At 54.0% G+C, this 26,310-nt stretch overlaps 1 protein-coding gene across 1 annotated transcript in view; it reads right to left on the bottom strand.

Moving 5' to 3' along the window:
- Zfr2 (zinc finger RNA binding protein 2) overlaps window positions 1-25,875 on the bottom strand; it is a 34,581-nt gene extending 8,706 nt beyond the window's left edge. Inside the window, exons 1-13 of the mRNA XM_023716898.1 lie at window positions 25,852-25,875; window positions 24,401-24,456; window positions 10,005-10,095; window positions 8,893-8,962; window positions 8,360-8,499; window positions 5,509-5,664; window positions 5,250-5,427; window positions 4,494-4,654; window positions 3,682-3,801; window positions 3,164-3,303; window positions 2,563-2,695; window positions 2,061-2,254; window positions 650-818 (exon numbers count right to left, since the gene is read on the bottom strand). Coding sequence (XP_023572666.1) covers window positions 650-818; window positions 2,061-2,254; window positions 2,563-2,695; window positions 3,164-3,303; window positions 3,682-3,801; window positions 4,494-4,654; window positions 5,250-5,427; window positions 5,509-5,664; window positions 8,360-8,499; window positions 8,893-8,962; window positions 10,005-10,095; window positions 24,401-24,456; window positions 25,852-25,875 — 1,632 coding nt within the window. The remainder of the gene's footprint in view (window positions 1-649; window positions 819-2,060; window positions 2,255-2,562; window positions 2,696-3,163; window positions 3,304-3,681; window positions 3,802-4,493; window positions 4,655-5,249; window positions 5,428-5,508; window positions 5,665-8,359; window positions 8,500-8,892; window positions 8,963-10,004; window positions 10,096-24,400; window positions 24,457-25,851) is intronic.
- Window positions 25,876-26,310: the final 435 nt, after the last annotated feature.

Here is a 26,310-nt window from a genome sequence, read left to right as displayed (position 1 = left end):
GAAAAAATCATTCTATTCATTAAGAGAATGCAACTATATATCTATCCCAACCACTTTGAATACACAGATACAAAATGGATTGCTTTCTTTTTCTTTTCTTTCCTATTTCTTTCTTTTTTCTTTTTTGTCTTTCTGAGACAGGGTCTTGCTGCGCAGTTCAGGCTGGCCTTGAGTTCCCTCTGTAGCCCAGGCAGGTCTTAACTTGCAACAATCTTCATGCCTCAGCCTCCTGAGTGCTGGGATTACAGGTGTGTGATGCAACAGCACAGCCGGCCTTGGATGATTTCCTATTGTAGCCTGACTGCCCTGCATCAGGGACCCCTGAACTTTCCAGTGCTCTCTCTTTGTAGCAATTTATAAATATGAACTCTGGCAGGTATGGTGGCTTATGCCTGTCATCCCAACCCTTTGTGAGGCTGAGGCAGGAGAACAGCAATGGACCACTTAAGGAGACCTTGTCTGAAAGTAAAATAAAAAGGGTGAGGAGCACAGCTCAATGGTGGATGCTTTCTTAGTATGTGCCAGGCCTTGGGCTCATCCCCAGCACCACACACGCAAAGTGCACACGTGCGAGCGCACACATAGCGCCCTCTGGCTGGGTTCCTAATGTGGTGATCCTGGGGTTTCACCGGTGCACACATGGCCTTACCAAGAGCTGCTGGGGCAGCCGTGTCACAATTCTGTGCAACAGGGCACGCGTGGGCTTCTGGGAGCAGAGCAGGGTCAGCCGCACGTTCCGGTCACCCCGCAGGACCAGGCCCTTGGCCAGGATGCCGACCCGCATGACGCCCTTCAAGATCCGTGGCGAGGATGCCACGCTGCAAGCATAGAGAAAAACCCTGGTGTCGGGGAAGGACCAGGCATAGCGGGTCCAAGGGATTCGGGCACCTAACTCCCAAGCTACCTAGGGACTCGGTTTCTTTTTCTTCCCTTCCTTTTTTGGTGGTGATAGTTGGTCCTAGGTGAAGGTCCTGAGCTATATAGCCCAGCACCATCACCCTTTTTAATCTTGAGGCAGGGTCTTGCTAAGTTTCCCAGGCTGGGCTGGAACTGGGGATCCCCTGCTACAGCTCCAGTGCTAGGACGCCTTATTGGTAGAATGGGACCAAACCCTTGGTCAAAGGGCCCTGGCAGGAGGAAATAGAGAGCGTGACAGCATCCCACTCAAGGGAAAATGCAACAGGCCTGCTGAGGACGGACTTTACAAGAAGCTCCTTTGGGGATGATCAAATCCTATGACACTGAGTTATCGCTCGAGGGACCCTCCTGCTCCTCAGCATGATGATTCACTTGGACAGAGTGAATTTCTGTTCTCTGATTACTCAGTGCTCCTGCGAGCTGGACAAGTTGGCTCAGAGTCATCCTTCACTTCCCGGAGCTTCTGAGGAAACTGGCTTCATGGAGTTGGTTCATCCTTTGTGAACTGCAGTTTTCTTTTTTTTGTGGGGCTGGGTAGGGAACCAGGGCCTCCCACATGCTAGCACATGCTTGGCGCTGAGTAACACCCCCAGCTCTTTACACTACTTTTTAATTTTATTTTTATTTTACTTTTTTTCTGTATTTTAGGGAGGGGTCTACAGGGTGTTCAGGGTCTCACTACTAGATCAGACTCATAGTGATCTGCCTGTTTACAGCCTCTGTGCCACCATGCCCAGTCTCAATTACTGTGTCAGCACACCCTGGGGGGTGGGGCTGGTGGGGCTGGCAGGGCAGGCCTGGGGATCCAACCCTAGGCCCCTGCGCCTGCTTTTAGGTGCTTTAATCCACTGAGCTATTTGGCCGGCTCTTGCACATTCCTTTAAAAAAAAAAAAATTTTTTTTTTGAGACCCAATCTCACTATATAATTTAGGCTAGCCTTGAACTCACAGTGATCCTCATACCTCAGCCTCCCAAATGCTGGGAGGACAGCTGTCAGCCATCACGCCCAGCTAGGGACTTTCTCCTGCGAGGCCTGGGCCTGCAGCCACTGTCCTTGCCTCTGTGGGCCCAGCAGCCTCTCCTGTCCCCTGCCCCTCCACCCACGGATATAATGTTCTGGGGACAGAGATGAGTCCATTACCTGCACTGGCTGCCCTCATTGCCCAAGTTCTCTGAGTCCTCCTCAGTCATCAGGTCGGACACCAGCCTGAGAGCCCGCTCAGCATGCGACACAGCCTTCTGGATGGCCTGCAGCTCTGCCTCGGTGGGGTAGATGGCTGCGTGCTTGCACATGACGTGGCGGTCATCGCTGGTCTCCAGGCGCCGCCGCTTGGCCTTTGGGGAGAGGTGGCCCTCATCCATCAGGGTGAGGGACCGAGGGTCAGGGTGAGGGCCTTGCAGGCCACAGGGGACCAAGTCAGGAGCCTTCTGGTCAGGAGCAGTGCCCGGGAGCCAGGGAGGTGCTCTTGGCAATCCTGTCTCGTTTCCAGGGCAGAAGCTCTGGTTCAGCCTGGGCTGAGCCCGTCAGGACAGAGGACTCAGGATCGCCTCAGGGTGGGGACAGATGGGTGTGAGATAAGGTCCCCATGACATGACAACCCCAGGACTGCAGAAGGCTGAGATGTGTAGGGTGTCGCACCTACCTGGGCCCGGGTTGCAGGTGTTGCTGGCCTGTCCACAGGGGATGGAAGGGTCCAGGTGGGAGCCCGGAGTGGCTGCTCCTCATCCTGGGGCCGTGGCTCCTTCTTCTGGTCCTTGCAGTGTGCTTCACAGTGGCTGGGGACCAGAGGACAGGGGCTGTGAGGCCACTGCCCATAGGATACTTCAGGTACTGGACAGGAAAATGCTCTGGCATTGTGGGGTGCAGGGGAGAGATGAAAAAATGCGTCTCCCATAGGGGGACACAGATCACAGTCAGGAGACAAGACAGGTTGGGGGACACAAGAGATGCCAGAAACCAGAAGACACAGGGATTCCAGTGGTCAGGGGACCCCACAGGTTGGAGGACACGGAACTCCAGGCTCCTGCTTAGGGGCGGGGCACTGCCCCTGCAGTCTGCGAGTCCTCAGGGTGGGGGTGCTGCTGTGTTAGCAGGATCTCTCCCTCAACCCCGCCCGCAGCATGGGGCACGCACGAAGGGCAGAGCTGCAGGGCGTGGCCTGGAAGTCCACGTGGGGAAGCAGTGGAGGCAACTCCAGCCCTTGGAGGTGGCCTGTCCCTTGGGGGCGTGCAGGGCAGTGGCACCTGAGCTCTGCCCGCCAGCGCTGCCGCGTCTCCTCCAGCTGCCGCTGCACGAGCTGCCGATGCTTGCGTGCTTGCTCCTCCTGCAGCCGCCGCAGCCGGCCAGGCCCCGCGACCAAGGGCAGGCGGGGGTCCACTTTCCTCTGGAGGGCAAGGTGGGGTTACCAGTGAAGCAGAAAGCTCAGCCACGTGACACCCTGGCATTTGTGGTTTGTACCCCTCCAATGTCTCAGCTCACTTATCCTCCCACCCTGCACCCATCCATCTGTCCACCCGCGTACCTATCATGCCCTTATCCATCCATCCCTTCCTCTGGCTCCTGATCCTCCATGCCTGGCCCTGGGTACATCCCCCCCGTCGAGGAAGCGAGGCAGCGCAGGAGCATCCCCAGAGGGACACCCGCGGGTAAAAGTGGAGGCGGGTTGGTGCCCACCCTGAGCCGTGGGCAGGACTGCAAGAGGGCAGCGCCCAAAGTTAAACCAACCGCGTAGGGTGGACCGGGCTCCCCCTGGAGGACGCACCCGGTACTGCAGTCGGTGCCGCCGCCCCCGCAAGTGCAGGTCCTGAGCGTTGCGGTCGTTGAAGTTGCACTCGCAGAGTCTGCAGCGGTAGCGGATCACTTTCCCCTGGTCGCTGCACACCTATCACAGAGCGCAGGTGCCCATCCGCTTCACTGAGGGACAGGGCTCCTGTGGCAGTCCCAGCGGGAGTCGTTTGTCCTGCCAGTCCTCCTGACGCTGAGGTGCCTTCCCAGCCCTTCTTTTTATTTTGCTACACGGTCTCCACTAAGTTGCCCAAACTGGCTAAAAGTTGAGACCCTCTTGCCTCAGCGTCTTAGACTGCTGTGATGACCAGCGCGCCCAGCTTGGTGTTCCGTACATGTGTGTAAGAGACATCGCGCCTATGGCGGGAACCGTGCGGGGGGGGGGGGGGGGGGGGGGCACTGCGGAGTGGGGGGGGGCGGCCCGAGGGGCTGGGAGAGGCACCAAGCAGTGGCTAGCAAGCGCAAGGGTCTGAGTTCAATCCCCCGTTCCGCAAAAAAAAAAAGAAAAAAAAAAGACATCGGGGGGGGGGGGGGGGGGGGGGGGGGGCGGAGGAAACTAGGAAGCTGGCCAAGGAGAGAGCAGCCTTAGCATGGCTCGGTCATCCCCACCACTGGGGAGGCTGAGGCAGGAAGATTACAAATTCCAGTTCCACCTGGGCAATTGAGACGCTGTTTCAAAAGAAAAACTATAATAGACTGAATGCGCAGTGAGTGCTGACAGTTGAGCAGCACGTGAGGCCTGGCTCTCTGCTGCACCCCTAGCTCGCAGCTTCCACAGCCCCCACCTACCTCCTCCACGAACTCCTGTCCCACGGGCTCCGCGACCCAGACCCCAGTAGTGGCTTCCGCAGAACCCCTCCAGGCAGCCATCTCTCCAGGCACCTGTGCCTTGAACTGTCCTGATGTCCCCTCCGGGGTTCTGCTGCCAGCTGACAGTGGCTCGAGAGGCCCTGAAGGGGAACAGCTGTTACCGTGCTGGCCAGAAGCCTTGGCCAACCAGGCTGTGCTGGAATGAGAGCCGCACAGACCTAGGTCTGTCCTTGTCCCTTTCTCCCCTGTGGTTGCCACCGTGCCCGCCCGTGGTGGTGGCCTCACTCTTCAGTGAATGTTGTCAAATTCCAGATGGAGTCAATTCGTGTCAAATGCTTCCCGGGAAGGGAAGACACTGTCGCAGGGCATGCTTGTTAACAGGGATTGTCTGTGAGGCAGACAGGGAGGGGCTTATGTAAGACCTGCTGTCTGACACACTGTCCTGCAGGCCTCAGGCAAGGGAACAGCCTTCCTGGCCGTTGTCACTGGCCATGGCCTGCGTCACATCAGAGCTACTATCCTTGCTGACCAGGGCTGGCTAGGAAGAAGAGAGGGCCTTTCTACTAGGCAACTTATTCCACTGAGCCATCTCCCCGGCCCCACACATGAGGTCTTCTTAAGCTGCCCAGGCTGGGCTGACACTTGTGATTGATCCTCCGGCCTTGGCCTCCAAAGTAGCTGGGATGACGGGAATGCCCCAAGCACACGCCATGCCCTGTAGGCCCAAGCACGCACCCACGATTCGCACAGTGGAGGCCAGCCGTCTGGGGGCTTGGGCGGGCTCCTCGGGGCTGCTCACACCGGATCCCCCTGAGTCCTCATGGGAGGTGCAGTGTTGGGCATGGGAGCTGCTCCTAGGCATGGGCTTAGCGGTGGGAATCGGCTTCCCCAGCCTGGTGTGCAGCCTGAACTTCTGGAAAAGATGTAGCCTAGGTCAGGCCTGCGCTGGGGAGCCCGCAGTGCACCCCTAGGGTCGGGATGGGCGGGGTCGAACCTTCTGGTGCCGGGCTCCCCGGATGTGCGCATCGTAGGCATCTGACCCGGTGCAGGACACGCAGCACAGGTCGCAGTACAGCGAGGAGCTGCTCTCCGGCCTCTGTGCCGCCTCCTTCTTCCGGTGCTTCTGCCCTTCCAGGTGCTCCTGGTAGGTCTGCCGCGCAGAGCCGAAGCCTGTGTCACACACTGAGCGTGGTGGCCCAGGCTGCGAGCTCAGCTGGCGGGAACCCATGGGAGACAGAGCCCGGCTGTCCCCACCCTTAGCCTGCTGGGACCCTGGAGGGAGGCCTGAGGCCCTTTATCAAACACAGCTGACTCAGAAGCCACCTTGTGACCTTCACCTACTAGGGAGGCTGAGGCAAGGGGATCTCAAGGTTGGGCACAACCCTGGGCAATTTTGAGATTTAACAAGACTCTGTCTCAAAATAAGAAAGGGATGGGGCTTTAGCCCGGCGGTTCAATCCCCATGGGGTGGGGGGTGGGGCGATGACCTAAAAGCTCAAGCTGGAAGATATCAATAAGGCATCTTCCTTTTTCTAAAAATAAGCCAGTTTCTTATATAATCCCTTCTGAGGATCACACCTTTGGTTGTAGACAGCAGCTGTTGTAAGTGGACTTCCGAATCTAAGCTGCAGGACATCATTATGATTACTTTTTAGAAAACTGTTAAGAAACTCAGCCACTATAAGCAACAGGAGCCAGCGTGACTCACAGGATTACACACCAGAACTACTGAGCCCTGAAGAGCTGCCTGCAGGGTCTACACCGAATTCCTGCTGGGTTCTTGGGGTCCTCAACACCAGGCAGCTGTGACCCACTCTTCTTGTGTGGGTCCCCTAAACCTCTCTGACCTGGCCTGGAATGAGCACAGACAGATGTACACCATGACTCAGTTCTAGGGAGGAAAAAAAAAAAAATAGGAAACAGACCCTTGAGGTCTTCCTCCTTCTGGGAGGCTGAGGCAGGAGGATCTCATGTTTCAGCAAGACTGAGAAACTTAGCAATTTAGGGGGATCCTGTCTCAAAATTTAAAAAGAAGCAGAGACATGGACAGGGTGAGAGGTAGGCATCCAACTGTATACACTAGAATATTTTGGAATCTTGAACCATGCAAGCCAGGTTATTACCTAGGCAGCAGAAAATACATAGGAGCTTGAAAATGGGTAATAGAGTCTCTGGAATACAGTATGGAGGGCTCTGCAGCAGCATACGGCCACCGAGTTATTTCCGGGTGAGAGACTTTGGCTACAGGCACCTCTTGCTGCTGTCCTTACCCACACAGGGTCCACCAAAGATGGTCTCCTTCCTTCCTTCCTTTCTTTCTTTCTTTCTTTTTTCTTTCTTTCTTTCTTTCTTTCTTTCTTTCTTTCTTTCTTTCTTTCTTTCTTTCGTCTTTCTTTCTATGTATTTGGTACAGGGCCTCACTACGCATGCCCAGACTCGGTGGCTGGCTCAGCGCGCCGGGGGTTGGGGCCAGCGTGGCATGTGGTGCAGGGATCGAATCTGGGTTCCTGAACTTGCCTAGCAGGGGCTTAGTCCACTGAGCTATCTCACCCACCCCTGTTTCTATTACCTTTCACATTCTTTTCTTCATCTTTTTCTCCAGTAGTGGAGATGGAGCCCAGGGCTCCTCCCATGGCAGGCGATTGCTGCCGACTGAGCCCATCCCCAGACCCTGTAATTGTTCTTTTGAGACAGGGTCTTGCTAAATTGCTCCAGCTAGGCTTGAACCTGAGATCCTCCTGCCTCAGTCTCCTGAGTAGCTAAATAATAAGTGAGGATCACTGCGCCCCGCATTCTAATTCCATTCCTGAGGGACTCACCCTGCCTAGCCTCACACCATGTGCCACAGGGCAGTGGCCGGAAGGATGAAGCAATCTATGTCCTCTGCTTTCATTGTCCTCTTTCAGAGACAGCACAGTAGAAATGGGGCTGATTTTGACTTTGACATCCAGCTTTGATGGACAACTGGAGAAATGCACCAGTGCCCCTCCGGGCCCATGATGTGACCCACGTCCCTCTCAGTGGCAGGTGAGAGGGCTGAAGGCTGTCCTGTGGTGACAGGGTGCCAGGTATAGTGGCAAGCACCTGTCATCCCAGCTACCTCAGAGGCTGAGGTATGAGGATCTCAGGTTCAGGCCTGAGTGACCTAGTGACCCAGCAAGACCTTGTCTCAAATAAAGGTACAAAAAGGGAGGGCCGGTGAAGTAGCTCAGCAAACTAAGCACCTGCTTAGGCAAGTGCAGGAAATGGGCTTTGATCCCTGGCACGCCTGTAGTCCCAGTACTGAGGATGCTGAAACAGGTGGATTACTATGCATCTGAGCTGTGTAGTGAGACCCTGCACCAAATACATTAAAAAAAAAAAATACAGGGGCTGGGGAGATGGCTTAGTAGAGTAAGCCCTTCCCTGGCAAGTGCAAGGGCCTGAGTTTAAGCCCTTGTTCTGCAAAAAAAAAAAAAAAAAAAAGACTGGGGAAGTGACTTACTGCAAATGGCCTGGGTTTGAGTTTGGCCCTCAGTGCAAGAAAAAAAAAAAAAAGATACAAAACTGGGCTTGTATTTCAACAAGACAAAGCTCTGACGTTATCTGTCCAGGAAAAGCACTGTGGTTGGTCTCACTGGGTTATTTCCTAGCTTTATGACAGCGCCTGCCTGGTAGGGAGCTCTTCGGGTGTCTGCAGAGCCGTCCCCCACATGGTCATGCACATAGGCACCCACGTGCACACCCACAGACTGCGCACAGGCAGACGCGTGCCTATGCTCCATGGTGCCCCACTTTCCTGCTCCTGCCTGTGGCCCCACCACTGGCCAACGGACAGGACCCCAGGGGTTACAGAGGGCTCTGACCTGCGGCCCTGCACAGCTGATGTTGCACACGTGGCAGTAGTGGAGCCAGGGCTGCTTGGGGCCCACCTTGGGCTTTGGTGGCCGGCTGGGACCCCTGGCTGCCGAGGACACAGGTGCATGATGGCCTAGGGAGCTCGGTCCTAAGAGGGAGAGAAAAGGAGAGACAAAGCACTTACTCCACCAAGACAACTGCGGGGACAGTGACACTTGGCCTTCACACTGAGCTCTATCCCAGCTCATTTTATTTTTTGTTTTGAAACAGGATTTCACTAAATTGGTAAATTAAGCCCTGGGCTTGATTTTTTTTTTTTTTTTTTTTTCCCCCGAGACAGGGTTTCACCATGCAGTTCAGGCTGGCCTTGAGCTCACTTTGTAGCCCAGGCTGGTCTCGAACTTGCAGTGCTCCTCCTGCCTCAGCCCCGAGTGATGGGATGATGCACTGCCACACCTAGCTCTACAGATGTGACTTTAGTGAAGTCCCCTGCACTACAGGATGTACGCTTATCCCCAAGCTCACACCTGCAAACACTCACCTGGCCGGCAGCTTAAGTCCTGTCTGTCGGGAGAGCTCCTGGCTGGTGACCATCTGTAGCTGTGACTGTCCTGCAGCAGGGTTTCCACGGGACAGAAACAGGGAGGGGAGGCAGCTCAGGGACACGGGGTGACACACGCTCATCCCACTCGGCGTTCACTCATTTTCTTATTCCTGCCTGCTGGCCCCGGTCCCCTGCTCTGTGAGAGGCCCTGGTGAGGACACAGCAAGGAACCAGGTGGCCACACAGCTCTCCCGGTATTAATTCCCAACAGTTTGGTGGCATTTACCAGACCCAGCTCTCAGGCAGAGTGGGAAGAGGGTGGGTTTGGCAGGTGTGGAGAAAGGGAGCCAGGCTTGTTGGTGCACACCTGTCAGCCCTGCACTTGGGAGGCAGAGGCAGGAGGATCTCTGTGAATTTGAGTCCAGCCTGGGCTACATAGCAAGACCCTATCTGAAGAATGGAGAGGGGAGGAGGCTGGGTTCCTGTGGGTGTTGGGCTTGGGTCACTGAGTGGTCACCACACTGAGTTCCAGGAGTGAGTGCAGGAGTTGCAGGTGGGGGTAGTGCTTGGGACATGTGCAGCTCCCAGGGGACACAGGGCAGCTCGAAGCCCTGTGCTCTGGGCATGGGCAAGTAGGGCTGCCTAGCAGGGGGAGCCCCTCAGAGAGGCACAGCTCTCGGGTGCCACTGCAGGTCGAGTAGCTGCATGGAGAAAGTGCTGCCCACTCACGGTCCCCAGTTCTGCTGAGTGCCCTGTGGAGGTACTAATGTGACATTTCCCCAGAGCAGGGCTTCCCAAATAACTTTATTTTGACAGTACTAGAGTGGAACCCATGGCCTTGAACACACCAGGCAGACACTTGCCACTGAGCCTCACCCTGCCCCCTCTTAAAATTTTGAGGTGGCCTTGCGAAAGTGCTTGGGCTGGCCTTGAACTTGCCATCCTCCTCCCTCAGCCTCCTGAGGTGCCAGCTGGGATGGTGCACGGAGCTAAGCTGTGACCCCAGGGACACAAGGTGTAAGGGTCGGGTGTGGAAGAGCACAAGGAGCGGCACAGAGGGAAGGCGCCAAGCTTGCCACAGCGCCTGTGACATGTCCCCATGGGGGTACCTGGGAGGTCCGGGCTCTGCGCGCTGGTGGCTGAGTGGCAGGGTCCTTCCTGGTGGTGTAGGCGGCCCCAGAGGCCAGGGAAGGCTTCGTGCTGGAACCACAAATAAACACAAAAGTCCCAGTGAGTTGAATGTGTAGATCCCAGCAACCTTGGGAGTCTAGCTCAATACACGAGTCAATTCCCAAGCTTGGACATACTTGCTGCGACCTTCCCTGGGGACCAGATAGTGTAAAAGACTTTCATGAATGAACGCTATCCACGTGTGTGTGTGGGGTGAGGGTATCAGGCATCACTGGGCTTGTTTTATAGGCAGGAAAGCAGGCGTGGTGTCAGGCCCAGTCCAAACATGACGCCCTCTCCCCCCACTGCTGCCCCAGTAATCTTCTCGAGCAAGGCTGATGTCTTCCAAGATTCTTCCACGTTAGCTGGGGGTGGTGGCACATGCCTGTCATCCCAGCACTCAGGAGGCTAAGGCAGGAGGATCACTGAGAGTTCTAGGCCAGCTGGGGCTACGCAGTGAGACTTTGTCTCAAAAAAACAACAACAAAAAAAGATTCTTCCAAGAAAGTTGAGCTTTAGCAGTACCGCTCACTTTACCACAGGGTCTTGTCTGGATAAATCCATCTCAAGTTGAAAATCTTTTTTTTGGGGGGAGGGGGTGCCGGAGATTGAACTCAGGACCTTGTACTTGCCAGGCAGGCGCATAAGCCACTGAGCTATCTTCCTGGTGAAAATACATTTCTTTTTATTTTTATTTATTTTTTTTTTTTTGAGAGCATTTCCGTATGTTGCTCACATTGGCCCTGAACTACAAAGCCCAAGCTGGTCTTGAACTTGAAGTGCTCCTCCTGCCACAGTTTCTTTTCTTTCTTCTTTTTGCAGAACCAGGGATTGAACTCAGGCCCTTGCACTTGCCAGCCACGCACTTATTCTGCTGAGCCATCTCCCTGGCCCATGCCTCAGTTTCCTGAGTGCTGGGATTATAAGCATGCACTACCACACCTGGCCTAAATTGAGACACACTGAACCTGGGGATATAGCTCAGTGGTACAAGTGACTGCCCAGCAAGCTCAATGTCCTGAGTTTGATTTCTGGTACCAAAAAAAAAAAAAAAAAAAAGAGAGAACATTGAACGCATCTGACCTGCCCAGTCTCCTGACTGCTAGAAACATACTCAGGACGCATTCAATACCCTCGCTGGTACAAGCTCAGCTGAGGCAAATCCTATTTGTTCCTGAGACAAGATCTTACAAAGTGTCCCAGGCTTGCCTCAAACGTGCAACGCTCCTGACTCAGCCTTCTGGGTAGCTAGAGTCCCGGCACGCGCCACTGTGCCCAGCTTCAGTCAGTATTTCTTGCCTTTCCCGCAGGGCCCTCTGGCAGTGCTGCATCCTTGCTTCTTGGTGCCATCCGTCCCAGGCCTGGCTGCACCTGCAGTGTCCTCGAGCCGTCCCCAGCACACGCTGCTGCCATGCCCTCCACCCCAGCTCCTTCCCCAGCCCGGCTGGCTGCCCTACACCCCCCACTTGGGAACTAAGGTGTCCTGCGCAGGGCCACCAGCTGCATGTGGTTCCTGGGCCTGCTCAGTGTGGCTGAGGGACAGAATCTCTTTTTTCTCTGAGACAGCATCGTGCTATCTGGTTCAGTCTGGTGATCCTCCTGCCTCAGCCTCCACAGTGCTGGGATCACAGGCGCATGCATCACACCTGGCCCAGGATTTCAAATTTCATTTCAGCTCAATTAATTTAAATTTTAACTGCTGCATGTGGCTGCCAGCAGGCACAGTGGGCGGCCCAGATCTGGGACACATCCATCACTCCGAGGCTGTGGTGGGGACGCCCACAACATCTGTCCCCATCTGCTCTGTGGCTGCCTAGAGTGCCCTGCTCAGGGCTCAAGATGGAACGTTAATGGCGCTGGCACCAACACTCTTTGGGGTTTTGTTTTCTGAGACAGGGTCTCTCTGTGCACTCCAGGCTGGCTGCGGGGGAACAGACTGGGGAGCCCTCAAAAGTAAACTGTGGCCGGGCATGGTGGTGCCCACCTGTCATCCGGCACTCAGAAAGCGGAGGCAGGAGGACCACCATGAGTTTAAGGCTAGTGAGGCAACTTAAGGAGCCCCAGCATCAAATATGTATAAGTAAGTGAATAAAAAAGGACTGAGGGGCCTGCCCCTTAGCTCAGTTCTTGAAGTGGCTGCTTCAACAAAGCAGTCAGCCTCAGGTTGCTGTGGTTCAGTCCCCACAACTCCAGCCAGCCAAACCTGCCCTGAAGGCATTCGGAGCCAAAAAAAAAAAAAAAGACTGCGATGTGGCCCCATAGTGGCGTACCCCTGGTATGATTCCCAATGCCACACACATGCCCAGTGACCGTGGGGCAATGGCGGGACAGTGGTGGCTGCGGCTGAGCGTGGAAGTAGCCGTGCTGAGAAGGCCCGCAGGGCTGTCTCCAGCTGGGGGACTGCGGGTCCCCATGGGGTACTTGTCCTTTCTCAGCCACAGCATGGCACAGGGGCCCACAGTGGATGGGGGATGGAGAGGGATTCATTTTAACACTGTCAGCAGCGGCCACACCCAGCCACCACTGGACTCAGGCCTGTGGTTGGACTGTGCTACTTTCATAAAAGCCCTGTCTGGTTTTTTTTGAGGATCCCATAGGTAACAATAATTTTTATTTATCTGTAGGGTTCAGTTTTTTTTTTTCTGGAGACCAGATCTCACTAGGGTAAGATCTAGAGTGGCCTTGAATTGACTGTGTAGGCCAGGCTGGCCCCGAACTCACAGTGATCCTCCTGCTTCAGCCTCCCCAGTGTAGGGGCTACAGGTTTTGCCGCCATACTCTGCTAGTTTTTACATTTTTAAAGGGTTGGGAAGAGTTCAAAGGGCAATATTTCACAATGCATGAAAATGACATGAAATTCACATTGCAGGTCCAAAATAAAGTTTTATTGGCACTCAGCGGCCCAGTCACTGCCTTGGTGTATGCAAGGCTGTACAGGCAGGTTTGGTCACGCTCCACATGTCCTGCCGTCAGGTGACAACCACACAGTTCACCTGGGGCTCTACAGGCAGCTGAGTGGTGGCTTCCTCCTCTTGCAGGTCAGCCTGGCAGGGACCCCTGGGGAGGGAACATAAGCCAGGTGTGTTGAGGCCCAGGCTCGGGGTGGGGATGGCATCCCTTTGCCACAGTCAGCCAGCCCAAGCAGGGCAAGGGCCACCAGAGACAGACTGTCTACACTGAGAGAGCAGCAGGGGCATGGGGAAGGAAATAAGGGCAGGGACCCTGTGACAGGGGACCTCCCACACTGTGATTTCGGCTCAGTAAGAAAAAGATCTCATGGGAAAGGCTCTAGGCAAGATGATCCTGTGGTGTCGTGCGCAGGGTGCCCGCAGCAGTGCTTCTCAAGGGGGGTGGTGTGGCCCCCAGAGGACCCTGAGGACATCTGTAGCTGTTGCAACTGGGGAGCTCCTGGCCTAGCATAGATGGGTAGCGGCCAGGGACACAGCTCAGCATCCTGCACTGCCCAAGATGCCCCACAGGGGAAGATTCCGCCCCAGTGTCCCTGGGGAGGTGGCTGCAATTGAGAGACCAGCCCAGGGGAAGGAGAGGCAGCGGTATTTTTTTTTTATCAGACTGCTGTATTTTCATTTTGAGGGTTCATCAAGGCTTCCTTCTGGTGTGGTGCTCCTGGGAGATGTTGCTCCTGGGAGGTGGTGGGACCTTTAAGGGGTGGGGCCTAGTGGGCGGGTTGGGTCATAGGGGGTGTGGCATGCGAGGCGCTTGAGGGACCCAGGTCTCTTCCGCTTCCTCACTTTGCTTCCCGGTGTACTTACTATGAGGTGCTGCCCTGCCACGGGTCCCAGGGCACCAGCATGGGGCTGGCATCTCTGAAACTACGAGCTAAAAGAACTCTTTGCTCTTTTTCGATCATGGTATCTCCCCTACCAGGTATGTAGTCTTTGCTCTAAGTCAGTGACCTCAGGTGTTTATTACAGTAACTGAAAGGTGACATACTGGCAACGACTTAGAGCAAATACAGTGAGCAGAAAGGAAGGTGCTGGCCGGGGTGGCCCACGCGGTAATCCCAACACGGAGTTTCAGGACCAGCCCGGTCTACATAAGCAAGTTCAAGGCCAGCCTACGGACATAATGAGACCCTGTCTTTAAAAAAAAAAAAAGACAAAGAAAAAAGGAAAAAGAAAACAAGGAGCAATAGTTGGGCAGGGAGGCACACACCTGTGATCTCAGCACTCTGGGAGGCGGAGGCAGGAGGAAGACAAGCTGGAGCCTTAGTGAGACTGTTTCAAAAAAGGAGGATGGGGCTGAAGGAAGCAGCAGCCGCTCTCCGAGGCAGAGGCAGGAAGATCCTCTCACATTCATCCAGGCACAGGAATGCTCCTGCCCCCAGTCTGGGGGTTGAACCCAGGGTCTCCCACACGCTACACTAAGCTGCATTCTGGGCCACTTTTTCTTTCTTTCTTTCTTTCTTTCTTTTTTTTTTTTTTTTTGTTTTTGGTCTTTTTGAGGCAGGGTCTTACTATGTAGCACAGGCTGGCCTTGAGCTCACTTTGTAGCCTACACTGGCCTGAACTCTCAGAAATTCCTTTGCTCAGCCTCCCAAGTCTGGACTTACAGGCATTGTGTCACCACGCCTGGCTTCTGGACCTTTTTTATGAGACAGGGCCTCACTAAGAGGCCTAGGCTGGCTTCAGATTGTCTGTCATCCTCCTACCTCAGCCTCCAGAGTAGCTGTGAATACAGCTGGTGATCCACTTTCACTAGAGCTTTGAGGGGCTACAAGACAGTGACTCTGGTGCACAGTGGGAGGCGTGGCATTTTTGTTTTTTGCTGTACTAGATATAGGGCCAAAGGACTCCGGCACGAGCTCACCACTGAGCCATACCCCCACCTACACATGGCAGCTTTAGAAGATTAAAATGTAATCCCCATGCCATCCATAACTTCTTTTCTAGTGCTGAGTGTTAAATCCGGGGCCTTTGCACTGAGCTACATTCCCAGTGCTTTTTATTTTTTTAGGACAGGGGCCAAGTCACTAAATTTTCTAGGCTGCGCTGGAGCTTCTCCTGTCTTAGCCTCCCTGAGTGCTGGGATTGCAGGCATGCGTCACCACGCCCATGGAAGTACGGCTATTTACTGTGCACGCTTGAGTGGGTTTTAGTGCATCACAACGTCATGCAGCATCACCTCTGCCTCGGCTCCAAATAGCCTGTCACCTAAAGTAGGCCCCATCCGCGGGAGCAGTCACCCATCTCCTCCCAGCCCTGATCCCCAAAAGCCCACTTCCGGCCTCTGGGTGCGCCTTCCTGGGCGTTTCCGGTTCATGGAGCCCATGCTGTGTGTCCATTGTCTGGCGTCTCTGAGCATGGCGTCTCCAGGGTCCAGCCCTGCTCCTGTTCTGGCCGCTAAGTGAGGTTCTAAAGTCATCTGCTTTTCCCTTTTCCTCAACAGCTCAGATTCATTACCCGCACTTTATCAGTCACCCCGCCCCTAGCAACCAGGAATCCATTTCCTGTCTCTGTGGACCTTTGGTATCCATGGAATCACACAGTGTGTGAGTCTGACTTGCTTAGAGGTGGCAGTTCACATTCTGCATCTGGCTGAGTCACCAAGAGAGGGGAGCCAGGCCCTTCTAAGATAGCCAGCTGTAAGAGGAACCAAACGCTGGGAACCAGGGCGCAGGCCTCTCATCCCAGCCACTGGAGGGGCTGGGGGGTGGGACTACATGTTTGAGCCCTGTGCAAGCAACTTTGTAAGACCTTGTGTCAAAATTTAAAAACTTTTCTTTTTTTGAGGTATGATCTCATTAAAGTCCAGAGCTCACTATGAAGCCCAGGCAACTCAAAACTCAGAGCGATCCTCCCGCCTCTGCTGCCCAATGCTCGAATGACAGATATATGTCACCATGCCTGGCCAAAAAAATAATTTTTTTTTCTAAATATGAGGGCTAGAGTGTGGCTCAGTGCAAAGGCCAGCCACACACACACACACACACACACACACACACACACACACACAAAGAGGAAGCATAACATCACAGCCAGCAGGGAGAGTGTGTCTGCAGCCACAGGAGATAGAGAGGCAGCCATTGTTGCCTGGGGGGGCCTGAGAGGGGACTCTCTTAGGACACCTACGAGAGGGGAGGATGGAAGCAGCACACAGAGAACACAGAGTGGGCAGATAACTGCTTCAGGGCTGGCTGTGAATGAAGAAAAACGGGGACATTTAATCATGCAGGTGGCAGATGCCTATCATCCCAGTAGTCTGGCCCAGCCTGGTCAACTTAGCGAGATCCTATCTCAACTTTTTTTTTTTTTTTTTAAAGGGGGTGAGGTATGATCAGTTTCCATTAGCATTCAGCATGTGGTTGAAGACCCTGGGCAGACAAGGCAGAGCTGTCCCCAGCCCTTGTGGCCAGGAAGGCTGGCAGAATCACAGCCTCCCCTAGATATCTAGGTCTTCCTCCCTGGAACCCATGATGATGTTGCCTTCTGGGGCAGGACAGCTCTGCAGCTACGAGGACTTGAAGGGTCCTGAGACAGGAAGTTATCCAGGGTTTTCTGAGGGACAGAGAGGTCAGAGAGCAGCAAGCAAGGAGGGGACAGAGACTGGAGCGATGGGACCTCCACCTAGGAGGGGGAAGAGGCAGGAAGAACCAGCCTTGCCCACTATGATTTGATTTGGTTTAGTTGTGGCACTGGGGATGGCGCCTAGGGTCTTCCCACTGAGTACATCCCAGCCCTTTTATTTTTCATTTGGGAACAGTCTTGCTGAATTCTCCAAGCTGCCCAGGTAGGGCTGGAATTGAACCTCCTGTCTCAGCTCGCCAGAGGGAGTGAGTGACAGGTGTATGCCACTGCCAGGCAGCCTGGAGTGAGGGGCAGGGACCCAGCTTTCTCAGGCAGGCGGGTTCCAGGTGGCTGAACCCATCCCGCTGCGGCCCAGGGCCCCCTCAGCTTGTACCTACCTTTCTCCCTGAGTCTTCCACTCACTGGCACCCACCCCTGGAGCAGCCCTTGGGGACACTGCAGCCCAAGGGGCAGGTGCAGTCCTGAGAGCAGGGAGGGGACAGGAAGCAGTGGAGGGCATGAGGCATCAGGGCAGGAGGATCTCAGGGTCAGGAACTGGCTGGGGGCGTGGCCTAGGCTAGGGCTGCTGTGGGGCCTTCGGGTGGGCCACAGACTCTTCAGCCTGTTTACTCACCTGTAAACTGCAGAGGAAGGAGCCCCAGCTAGGCTGGGGGTACAGCTCAGTGGTGAGCGTTTGCCTGGTGTGACAGGTTGGTGCTAAGAATCAGGGTCCCTATGAAACTGCCCGATTTTTCTTAATGTTTATGTTCATTTGATGTAATGGGGATTGAAACCAGGGCCTTTGCACTGAGCTCCATCCCTGGCCCTTTGTATCCTGAGACAGGATCTTGCTAACTCACTAAATTGCTCAGACCCAGCCTGAACTTGTGCTCCTCCTGCCTCAGGCTTCCAAGCAATGGGATGACAGGTGTGTGCCACCACACCTGGACTGGCCCCAGTTTTTTGGTTTTTTCTTTCTTTCTTTCTTTTTTTCTCCCTGGATCCGGGGATTGAACTCAGGTCCTTGTGCTTCCCAGGGAAGTGCTTATTCTACTGAGCCATCTCATCTCTCCGGCCCTATGGCCCCAGTTTTTAACTCCTGTCATCTTCAAATAAAGCAGATGTAACAAAGAAACAGAGAACAGGAAGTCTGAGGAAAGCTAACCCTAACCCCCGAGCCTCAGTCTTTCCCTGCCTGGACTTGGGCTGGCAGTGCCAGCCTGGCAGGAGGGAGGCCTAGGCAGGCAGCTGTGCCGCACATTGGTCCTCATCTGCCAGGCTCTATCGCTGGACCTGAGGCTGCGGGCTCTGGGATCTGAGTATTTGTTTTAGGGAAAAAGCTAAGTTTTTTTGGGCACATCTTCTATAAACAGCATGGTCCCCCCCCCCCCAGGGTCTCACTTTGTAGTCCAGGCTGGCTTCGAATTCATGGGGATCCTCCTTACCTCAGCCTCCAGAGAGCTGGGATGACAGGTGTGCACCACCCTGCCCAGCCTTGGGCACATCTTCTAGATTAGATTTTAAGAGTACAAAACAGTAGCAAGACTCCTTGATATAATTTGTTTACATGATCACTGTGTTCCTGGCGACATCAGGGCCCACAGGATGTCCTGGCCTCATCAGGAAGGGCACTTTCCACTGGGACTCACTCACTTGCTTCCAAGGGACAGATCAGAACTTGAAGACTTCTGAGGATGTTTGTGTGATCTACAGGGAGAGGCAAGGGACCAAAGGTCTTAGAAACCATCAGGGAGAACAACAGTAGGTCACTGTTTCCTAACCCAGGTACTTGGGAGGCTGAGGCATGAGGACCCCCACAAGTTTGAGGCCAGCCTGCACTACACAGTGAGACCCTGTTTCAAAACCTCAAATAACGGGCTGGGGAGATGGCTCAGTAGAATAAGCACTTGTCTGGCAAGCGCAAGGGTCTGAGTTCAATCCCCGGTGCCACCAAAAAAAAAAAAAAAAACCAACCAACAACAGCAACAAAATCCCTCAAATAAACAAGAAGCTTACCTGTCTTCCATGGGTGCTGAGAGAAGCCCCTGTGCCTGTGTTCTGACCCTGGGAACCAATGTGACACTGAGGCCCCCAGGGGAACTGGGCTGACGGCTGGGGACCCAATGGTCAAATGCAGGCGATGTGGTCACAAAAGACGCTTATCTGGAGATGGTTGTCAAGTTGGCTTTATTGGCGGCAAATCTCATTTCAGTGGCTTTCCAGGGACATGCAGGGGACACACAGCCGGCATGGTTGTCATCGGTGCTTCCATTCACAAGAGCTTTATATCTGAAGCCCAGTATACAGTTTTTTCTAGGGTACTGGGATGGAGCCCATGGCCTGCTGGGCAGGCAGGCTCTGCCCAGGCCTCACCGTGGGCCGCATGTCACGTGTTTTCAACTGATTCCTCTTCCTTTTTACCTCAGGTGCCTTAAGTGAATGCCCCATATAGGCTGGGTCCCCGTGGGGCCCGCTGCCAACTGAAGACCCCTCCCTGGGTCCTGGTGCTCTGGGAAGCAACAGCAGGGCTTTGCCACCTCCTTTAACAGCCAGCAGCAGCTTCAAGGCCAGGGAGGCCGCCCCCATTCCAGACTCCCTGGGGACAGAGCCTGGGTTGCCAGCTGGGGTAGGGGTGGGGGCCTCCACCATGGCGCCAAGGTCACCAGGCTCCTGGGCTTCCCTGCCATCCCTTGCAAGGGGCATGGTGTGTGGCAGAGAGAGCTCCGAGGTGGCCCCACAGGTCAGGCGCCAGGCCAATGGCTGAATAGCTGGGAGGGCAGGAGGGACAGCGGGGGGTGACAGGCTGTATGCTGTGAGGCCAGGAACGGTAGGCCAGTGTCCAGCAGCCAGCCCTCGCCTGTGGCCTTCAGGGGTGGAAACACTGGGCCCAACACCGCACCCTGGTGGGCAGGAAATGGCAGCACGAGATGCCCAGCACAAGGGTCTCGTGAGCAGGTTCAACAGATATGGGCCCACCAGCCCAGATGTGACCAATGACATTCAGACTGAAGAAGCCACTGGCAGCCAAGCACAGAGGTGCACGCCTCTCACCCCAGCACTGTGGGAGGCTGAGGCAAGGGATCCCAAGTTCAAGCCCAGCCTGGACAAATTAGACTACTCTGTCTAAAAATAAAAAATAAAAACCCACTGGCTTTCTAAAACATTTGATGTACAGGCCTTGAGATGTTGGGGTTCACTCTGCTCCTGGAGAGCAGACCCTCCAGGAGCAGACAAAAGAAGTAACATTCAGAGACACACCCTGCTGCTGAATGAGGTGAGGCAAAGTCTCTACCCTTAGCCAACAAGGAAAGGAAGTGGAACAGTGACTGGCAAAGGCAGCTGGAAGCCATGTGGCCGGGACTGACCAGGTGGGAGCCCTGCCCAAAGCAAAGGACCCTCCACATATAGCATCCCAGTCCCCAGACATCTGTCCAAGGGCTTCCAGCTGCGGGGATCCAGCAACCTCAAAATGAGAATGTGACACAAGCTCAGCAGCCCACTGTGGGCACAGAAGTCAGCTTCCAGAGGAGCAGATGCCCTGGACGCCCCACATCTGCTTTAAGAAAAGGAAAGTAAAGCCTGGCGTGATGCACAAGCCTGTAATTTCAGTACTCTGGGAGGCTGAGGCAGGAGGACAGCAAGTTCCAACCTAGCCTGGGCAACTTAGTGAGACCCTGTCTCTAAAGAAAACTTGGAAAGGGCTGGGGACGGAGCTCAGTGCGAAGGCCCTGGGTTCAACAGAAATACAGATATGAGACAAAAGCCTAATGTCTTGAGGGAGCAGGAGCAATACAGAGAGCCCGAGGAGAACTGTTGTCTCTTGTAAATGCCCGCAAGCTGGGATTCAAGGCTGAAGATAAAGCTGCTCCCGCTGGCGCGCTGTCTGCTGTTCCATCCCTTGTTTGGGATGGTCATAGCTGGCACTGTGTAAACTTAGTGCTAGGAAAATGCCTGACGCCAACAGAATAGTTTGTGTTCACCAAAGCAGTTGTGCACATTCCTTAGCCTGCCTTTAGCCCTCAGTAAATGTGAGATGCTTTGGTGGTTCTGGGCTCCCTTAGAGACTGATCTCAGTGAGACCTCTAAAGTTATATTCATCAGGTCTTCCCGTCATTTCTTTCTTTTTCGGCACTGACTCAACATACAACAGGTTCAGTCCTCAGTGCCACTAAAACCCCCAAAGGAACACAAAAAGGGAACGGGAAGCAGGCCGATGGCACACACCTGTTGTCCTAGTTACTTGGGAGGCCACAGAGGAAGATCCCAAGTTCAAGTACTGTCAGCAGTCTGAGTTAGCTGGTGTCACCTGACCAGGTGACCAAGGCCCCTGGCCCCTTGTATAACCCAGGCACACGAGTCCTCAGACCTCTCGAAAGTGACCAAGGCTGGAGGACAAAGGCGTTTCCTGTGGCTCAAGCATTGTGGGGTTCCTTAAATGACCAAGAGGGGCCGCCCTGTCATCTCCGGGAGCTGTCCCTGGGGGTGGCCAGTCTCACAAGTTCAGGTGCTGCTCTGTTAGCACCAGAGGCTTCTCCCAGCAAGGGCTGGAGGGCTCCGGGAGGGTGTGTGGTGGTGCACACCTGTAATCTCAGCTGTCAGGAGGCTGAGGCAGGAGGATCACTGAGAGTTGCAGCCCAGCTTGGGTAACTTAGTGACTCAGAGTGACCCTGTTCCAAAAGCAAAAAACATGGAATGGAGCTCAGGATTCAAGCTCCAGTGGCAAAAAAATAAAACACAACAAGAAATGCAGAGGCAAAGCAGCCAAATACGTTATCCCAGTAGGAACTCCTCCTGGAAGAGACGCACACCCACAGACACAGGCCGCTGCCACCACCCCAGCACACACATCCCACATAGCTGCGCTGCACTTCCGCTGGCCACACCATGGCCACCAAATTCCATTCCCTTGCACTAGCTGGCCTCACAACCAAAATCCGCCTTCTATTCTAATTAGCAGCACTTCCAGTCAATTTTCCATGTGAGATTAGTCCTGAATTCTGAATACCTGCACCACTCAGTAAAGGATTATGAGATTCACATAACCACATAAAATAGAAGATTCACATTCTTTTATGATCCTGCAAAAGTTTGCAGTTAGTTGCAAACTTATCTTCTGTTTTCAACAATATGAGCCAGCCAGGCGTGATGGCACACACTTGTGGCCCCAGCACTCCAGAGATTGAGGTAGGAGGATCACTGTGAGTCTGAGGCCAGCCTGAGCTACAGAGCAAGACCCCATGTCTCAAAACCAACCAAAAACAGAAATGAGAAGAATCTATAATCATGCAGTTCTTTTGAACTGACCAACAATTCAAAAGCTGTGCAGGGGGCTTGGCCTTGGTGGGGGCAGCCTGTAATTCCAGTACTTGGAGACTGGGGCAGGAGGATTGAAAGTTTATGGCTACCCTGAGCAACGAAATAAGACCTTATCTTAAGACAAAAATTTAAAAAGCTGAGAATATAGTTCATCAGTGCAATTGCCTGCCTGGTAAGCACAAGGTCCTAAATTCAATTTCCAGTACAAAATACATGAATTTTTTTTTTTTTTTGGTGGAACCAGGGATTGAACTCAGGCCCTTGAGCTTGCCAGGGAAGCACTTATTCCACTGAGCCAGCTCCCCAGCCCCACAAAATACATAAATAAAAAACTAAAAATAAGGGCCAGCCAGATAGCTCTGCAGATTAAAGCACCTGTTTAGGCAGATGCAGGGATGGGAGTTCAATCCTGGGCATTTGTGCCGGCCCCGCCCCCTGGGGCAGAGACTGAGACTGGGTGTGGTGGTGGAGGTGCGCCTGTAATCCCAGTGCTTGGGAGGCTGAAAACAGGAGGATCACCATGAGTCTGATCTGTGTAGTAAGACCTGTACACCTTGTACTAAATACATAAAAAATAAAATTAGATATGTTGAAAAACCAAAAATAATAAAGCCTGGGAATGTCACTCAGGGATAGTTTTTCCTGCTATGTGTGAGGTACTGGGTTCCATCCCCAGCACCAAACAAAAGCCCTGTTTTGACTGCAACCCTACTTTTTTTTTTTTTTTGTGGAACCAGGGATTGAACTCAGGTCCTTGTGCTTGCCAGGGAAGTGCTTATTCCACTGAGCCATCTCCCTAGCCCCTGCAACCCTATTTTTATATGATTGTGAAAGGAATATTTCACCCAGGGCTGTGGTTATTAATTTTATAAGCCAAGAAAAACCAACTCAATATACCCACCTTTCCAGGCATGGTGGCTCACACCTGCCATCCTAGCTAACTCAAGAAGCTGAGGCAGAAGGATCCTAAAATCAAGCCAAACCTGGGCAACGAGCAAGATCCTACCTCAAAATAAAATAACAAGGGCTGACTAAAAATAACGCCACTGACTGTGGGTCAGTGGTGAGTGCCTGCCTAGCGTGCATGAGCCCCTGGGTTCCTTTTCCACTTTTTTTTCCCTTTTCCACTTTTTGAAACAGGGCCTTGCTAAACTGTCTAGGCTGCCTTTGAACTTTCAACACTCCTGCTTCAGCCTCCTGAATAGTTGGAATAACTGGTATGTGCCAATACGCCTGCATGGAAGGGAATCTTAATGGCCTAACAGTCCAGGGTTGGTACACATATGCTAAAAAGATGCACTGGAGGCAGAAAGGAAAGAGCTAGCAGTGGGCAGGCGGGGGCAACCAGCACATCTGTACCTGGCCCTGACCATCCCAATGTCACTGAGAATGGAACAGGAAAGAAAAATGAAGCACTCCACTCTGTCCTGGGAAAACAGCAGCTTTCTGCGGAGCTTTCTTCCTGAGAGGAGACCTGCCGCTGGCCAAGCACCACGTTCGAGAAGCCACTGGGGGTGCCATTAGGAGCCCACCCATCTTCCACTGGCTGCGCTCTGGGCTTCTATTAAAAGGAGCAATGCAACAGCACGAGTGCTGGGCTAAGCCCAAACGCTGGCTCCAGCACCTACTGTCCAAAATCCAAGTGTCAATAAAATGTGTGCAAAGGCCCGAGGCTCCGCAGACCCTTGTCTTCGAGGTGCCAAGGGTTCACTTCGCATCACTCTGCACTCAGCAGGGGCTGGGAAACCGTCCTAAGAGTTTGTACCAGGCCACCAGCTACAAACTGGCCCAGATGGTCCAGAAGGATAGAGGCGGTGTTCTCCCCCAGGGTGCCAGCCCTCGCTGGCCTTGGAGAACGATGCAGTGCGCTGTGCTCTGTGGCCTAAGTGTCCCCACCCGTGGCCTCCTCCTGTCCTCCTACCCGCTGCCTCTCCTTACCCTCCCCCTCCTCAAACTCCTGAGTCCCATCCTATATGGCCGTTAAATATCCAAACAGGCCCCCACTCAACCTCAAGGTTCTTGCTCCCTTCCTCTTTCCCAGGTGCTCAACCACCTTTCTGCCAAATCAAGCCTGCACCCCAACTCTCTGCCCTTCCCCCAATCAGGCCTCAGTGTCCTCTCCCAGGCCTCTGATGTCTCCTACGAATTCCTCTGCTCCCAGCGTCCCGGGGTCTCGGTGCCCCCAATCAGGGTCCTGGTTCCCGTCCTCCTGTGACCGCCCGGTCCCCTCTCAGGGCTCCCTCAGGTGTCGCCGGCGCCCACCCCGGAGTCCCATCCTCGGCGCCGGCTCGGGCTCCATCCCACCTCAGGAGCCGGGTCCTCGCGACCCCTGACGCAAGCTCGGCTCTGTAGCCATGGCAACCGGAGCCAGCTTCGCCCACCCCGCCGCACATTCCGGCCAGTTCCGACCACGCCGCCACTGCGCCGGCTCCTCAGCGCGCGGCTTTCCCCGGGCTTGGCTCGGCGAGGCGGAAGGAGGAATGGGCCGTTACCTGGACTGCGCGAAGCTGGAGGACCTGCTTGCCGCCATCTTGGCGTCTTCCACAAGCTGGGGAGGGGGGGGCCGGTGACGTCATCGGCCCCTTTCCGATAGGCGGATCCAGCCCCGCCCCACACCCTCGTGCTCCCTCCAAGTACGCAGATACCTGTTCAAGGCCCCGCCCAACTTTAAGCCTCGCCCCTTAACCAAGCCCGCCTTCCTTTCAATCATTCAGGACCCCGGTTCAAGTCCCGCCCAGCCCCATACCCCTCCTCTTATTGCAGCCCCGCCTTCTCTTCAATACTCAAGCCCCACCCTATTGTCTGTCCTGCTCGGTGCTTGGAGCCCCGTCTGCCCTTCAACAAAAGGAGGTCTGTGTTCAAGTTCCGCTTTTTGTCGCGAACACCGCCTCTTACTGTGAACCCTGCTTTTGCTCAGAGGGATCTCCGTTCAGGTCCCGCCCCTACCATAAACTCTGCCCCTTGTGGAGCCCCGGCTTCCTTTAACCAGTCAGACGTGAGGATCTCAACTGGAGCCCTACCCCTTACCACAAATTCGCACAAATTCGCTTTTTACTTGGAGCCCCAGTCAAATATCAAATCATTCATTTCCCTCCTCCCCGTATTTAGGACAGGGTCTACAGGGTCTCACTACGTAGATCGGACTCGTAGTGATCCTCCTGTTTTTAGCCTCCCAAGCGCTGGGATTACAGGCATGCACCACCATGCCCAGTCTCAATCGCTCGTCTCAGCGCGCCTCGGGGGCGGGGCCGGCACGGCTCGCCAGGGATCGAACCCAGGCCACTGAAGGCACTTTAATCTGCTGAGCTATCAGACCAGCCCTATTTTTTGTTATGTGTGAGAGGAGGCACTGGGGCCCCAACACAGGGGTTCTCTTTCATTGAGCTACCGTTTAGCCCTTTTAATTTTAGATAAAGCCTTTCTAAGCGGCAGGTGACCCAGTATGAGCTTGAACTCCTGATCATTCTACCTCAGCCTCCCAGAGCTCTGGGGTAACAGGGGTTCATGCTAAATCACTTGGCTTTTTTATTTTGGAATATTACAAGAAGCGTGACGTAAAAAGCAAATCTGCCGACCATGGCAGGGTGGTGTGCCTTTGCCCTCCGATGTGAAGTAGGCATCAGGAGAGTTAATTCTTGGACACTGTCACAGCCCCGTGCTGAAGGGAATGTCCCAGCCACCTCGGAGATGACAGGTGTCACTGTGACAGTGTGTAGCCACTACGACTGGTCTGGCAGCCAGCTCTCTCACCATGCCCTGGCTAACGTCCAGCATGGTAATGACACATAGCTCCCTCCAGGGCCCTGTGGCGCTAATTAGATAATTAGGGCCGCCTCCTCTTCAGGAAGGTGGGTGTTGCCGGGTTTCCTCTTCGGGCACTAGATCTTTTCTCCTATTATATATGACAGGCATTGTGAGAGATGATCCCCCTGCCCAGCCTTACCTGGTTCTTGGAACTCTGCCCCATGTTTGTTGCTTTTGTTCTATAGTCACTGTAAACACTCAGTGTATACTAAATGTAAGATTAGGCTCCTGCCAACCTCTGGTTACAATATTTCCATCAGTCGATCAATGCATAGTCTTATTGTATGTCTGTTTTGGTTTAGAGGTTCATTCTTTTTTTTTTTTTTTTTTTTTTTTGTACTGGGAATTGAACTCAAAACCTTCCACTTGCCAGGCAGGCACTCTGCTGCTGGCCCTAGACGCCTAGACCCTCATTATTTAACACACCTTATTGGTTCTCTGATATTGAACTTACAACCAGCGGCATTATAGACATGGTAGAATATTACCTGGCCACAAAAAGGAAGGTGATACTGACACACACTGCAACACTGATGTCCCTGGAAGACACTGAGGTAAGCGAAGGAAGCCATCAGACAACACCCAAGCCAGGCTTCAC

This window comes from Octodon degus, unplaced genomic scaffold (genome assembly GCF_000260255.1).
Source record: "Octodon degus isolate 3935 unplaced genomic scaffold, OctDeg1.0 scaffold00050, whole genome shotgun sequence".
Classification (NCBI taxonomy): Eukaryota; Metazoa; Chordata; class Mammalia; order Rodentia; family Octodontidae; genus Octodon; species Octodon degus.
Note: the sequence above shows the minus strand (reverse complement) of the source record. Positions and strands in the feature narration are given on the sequence as shown.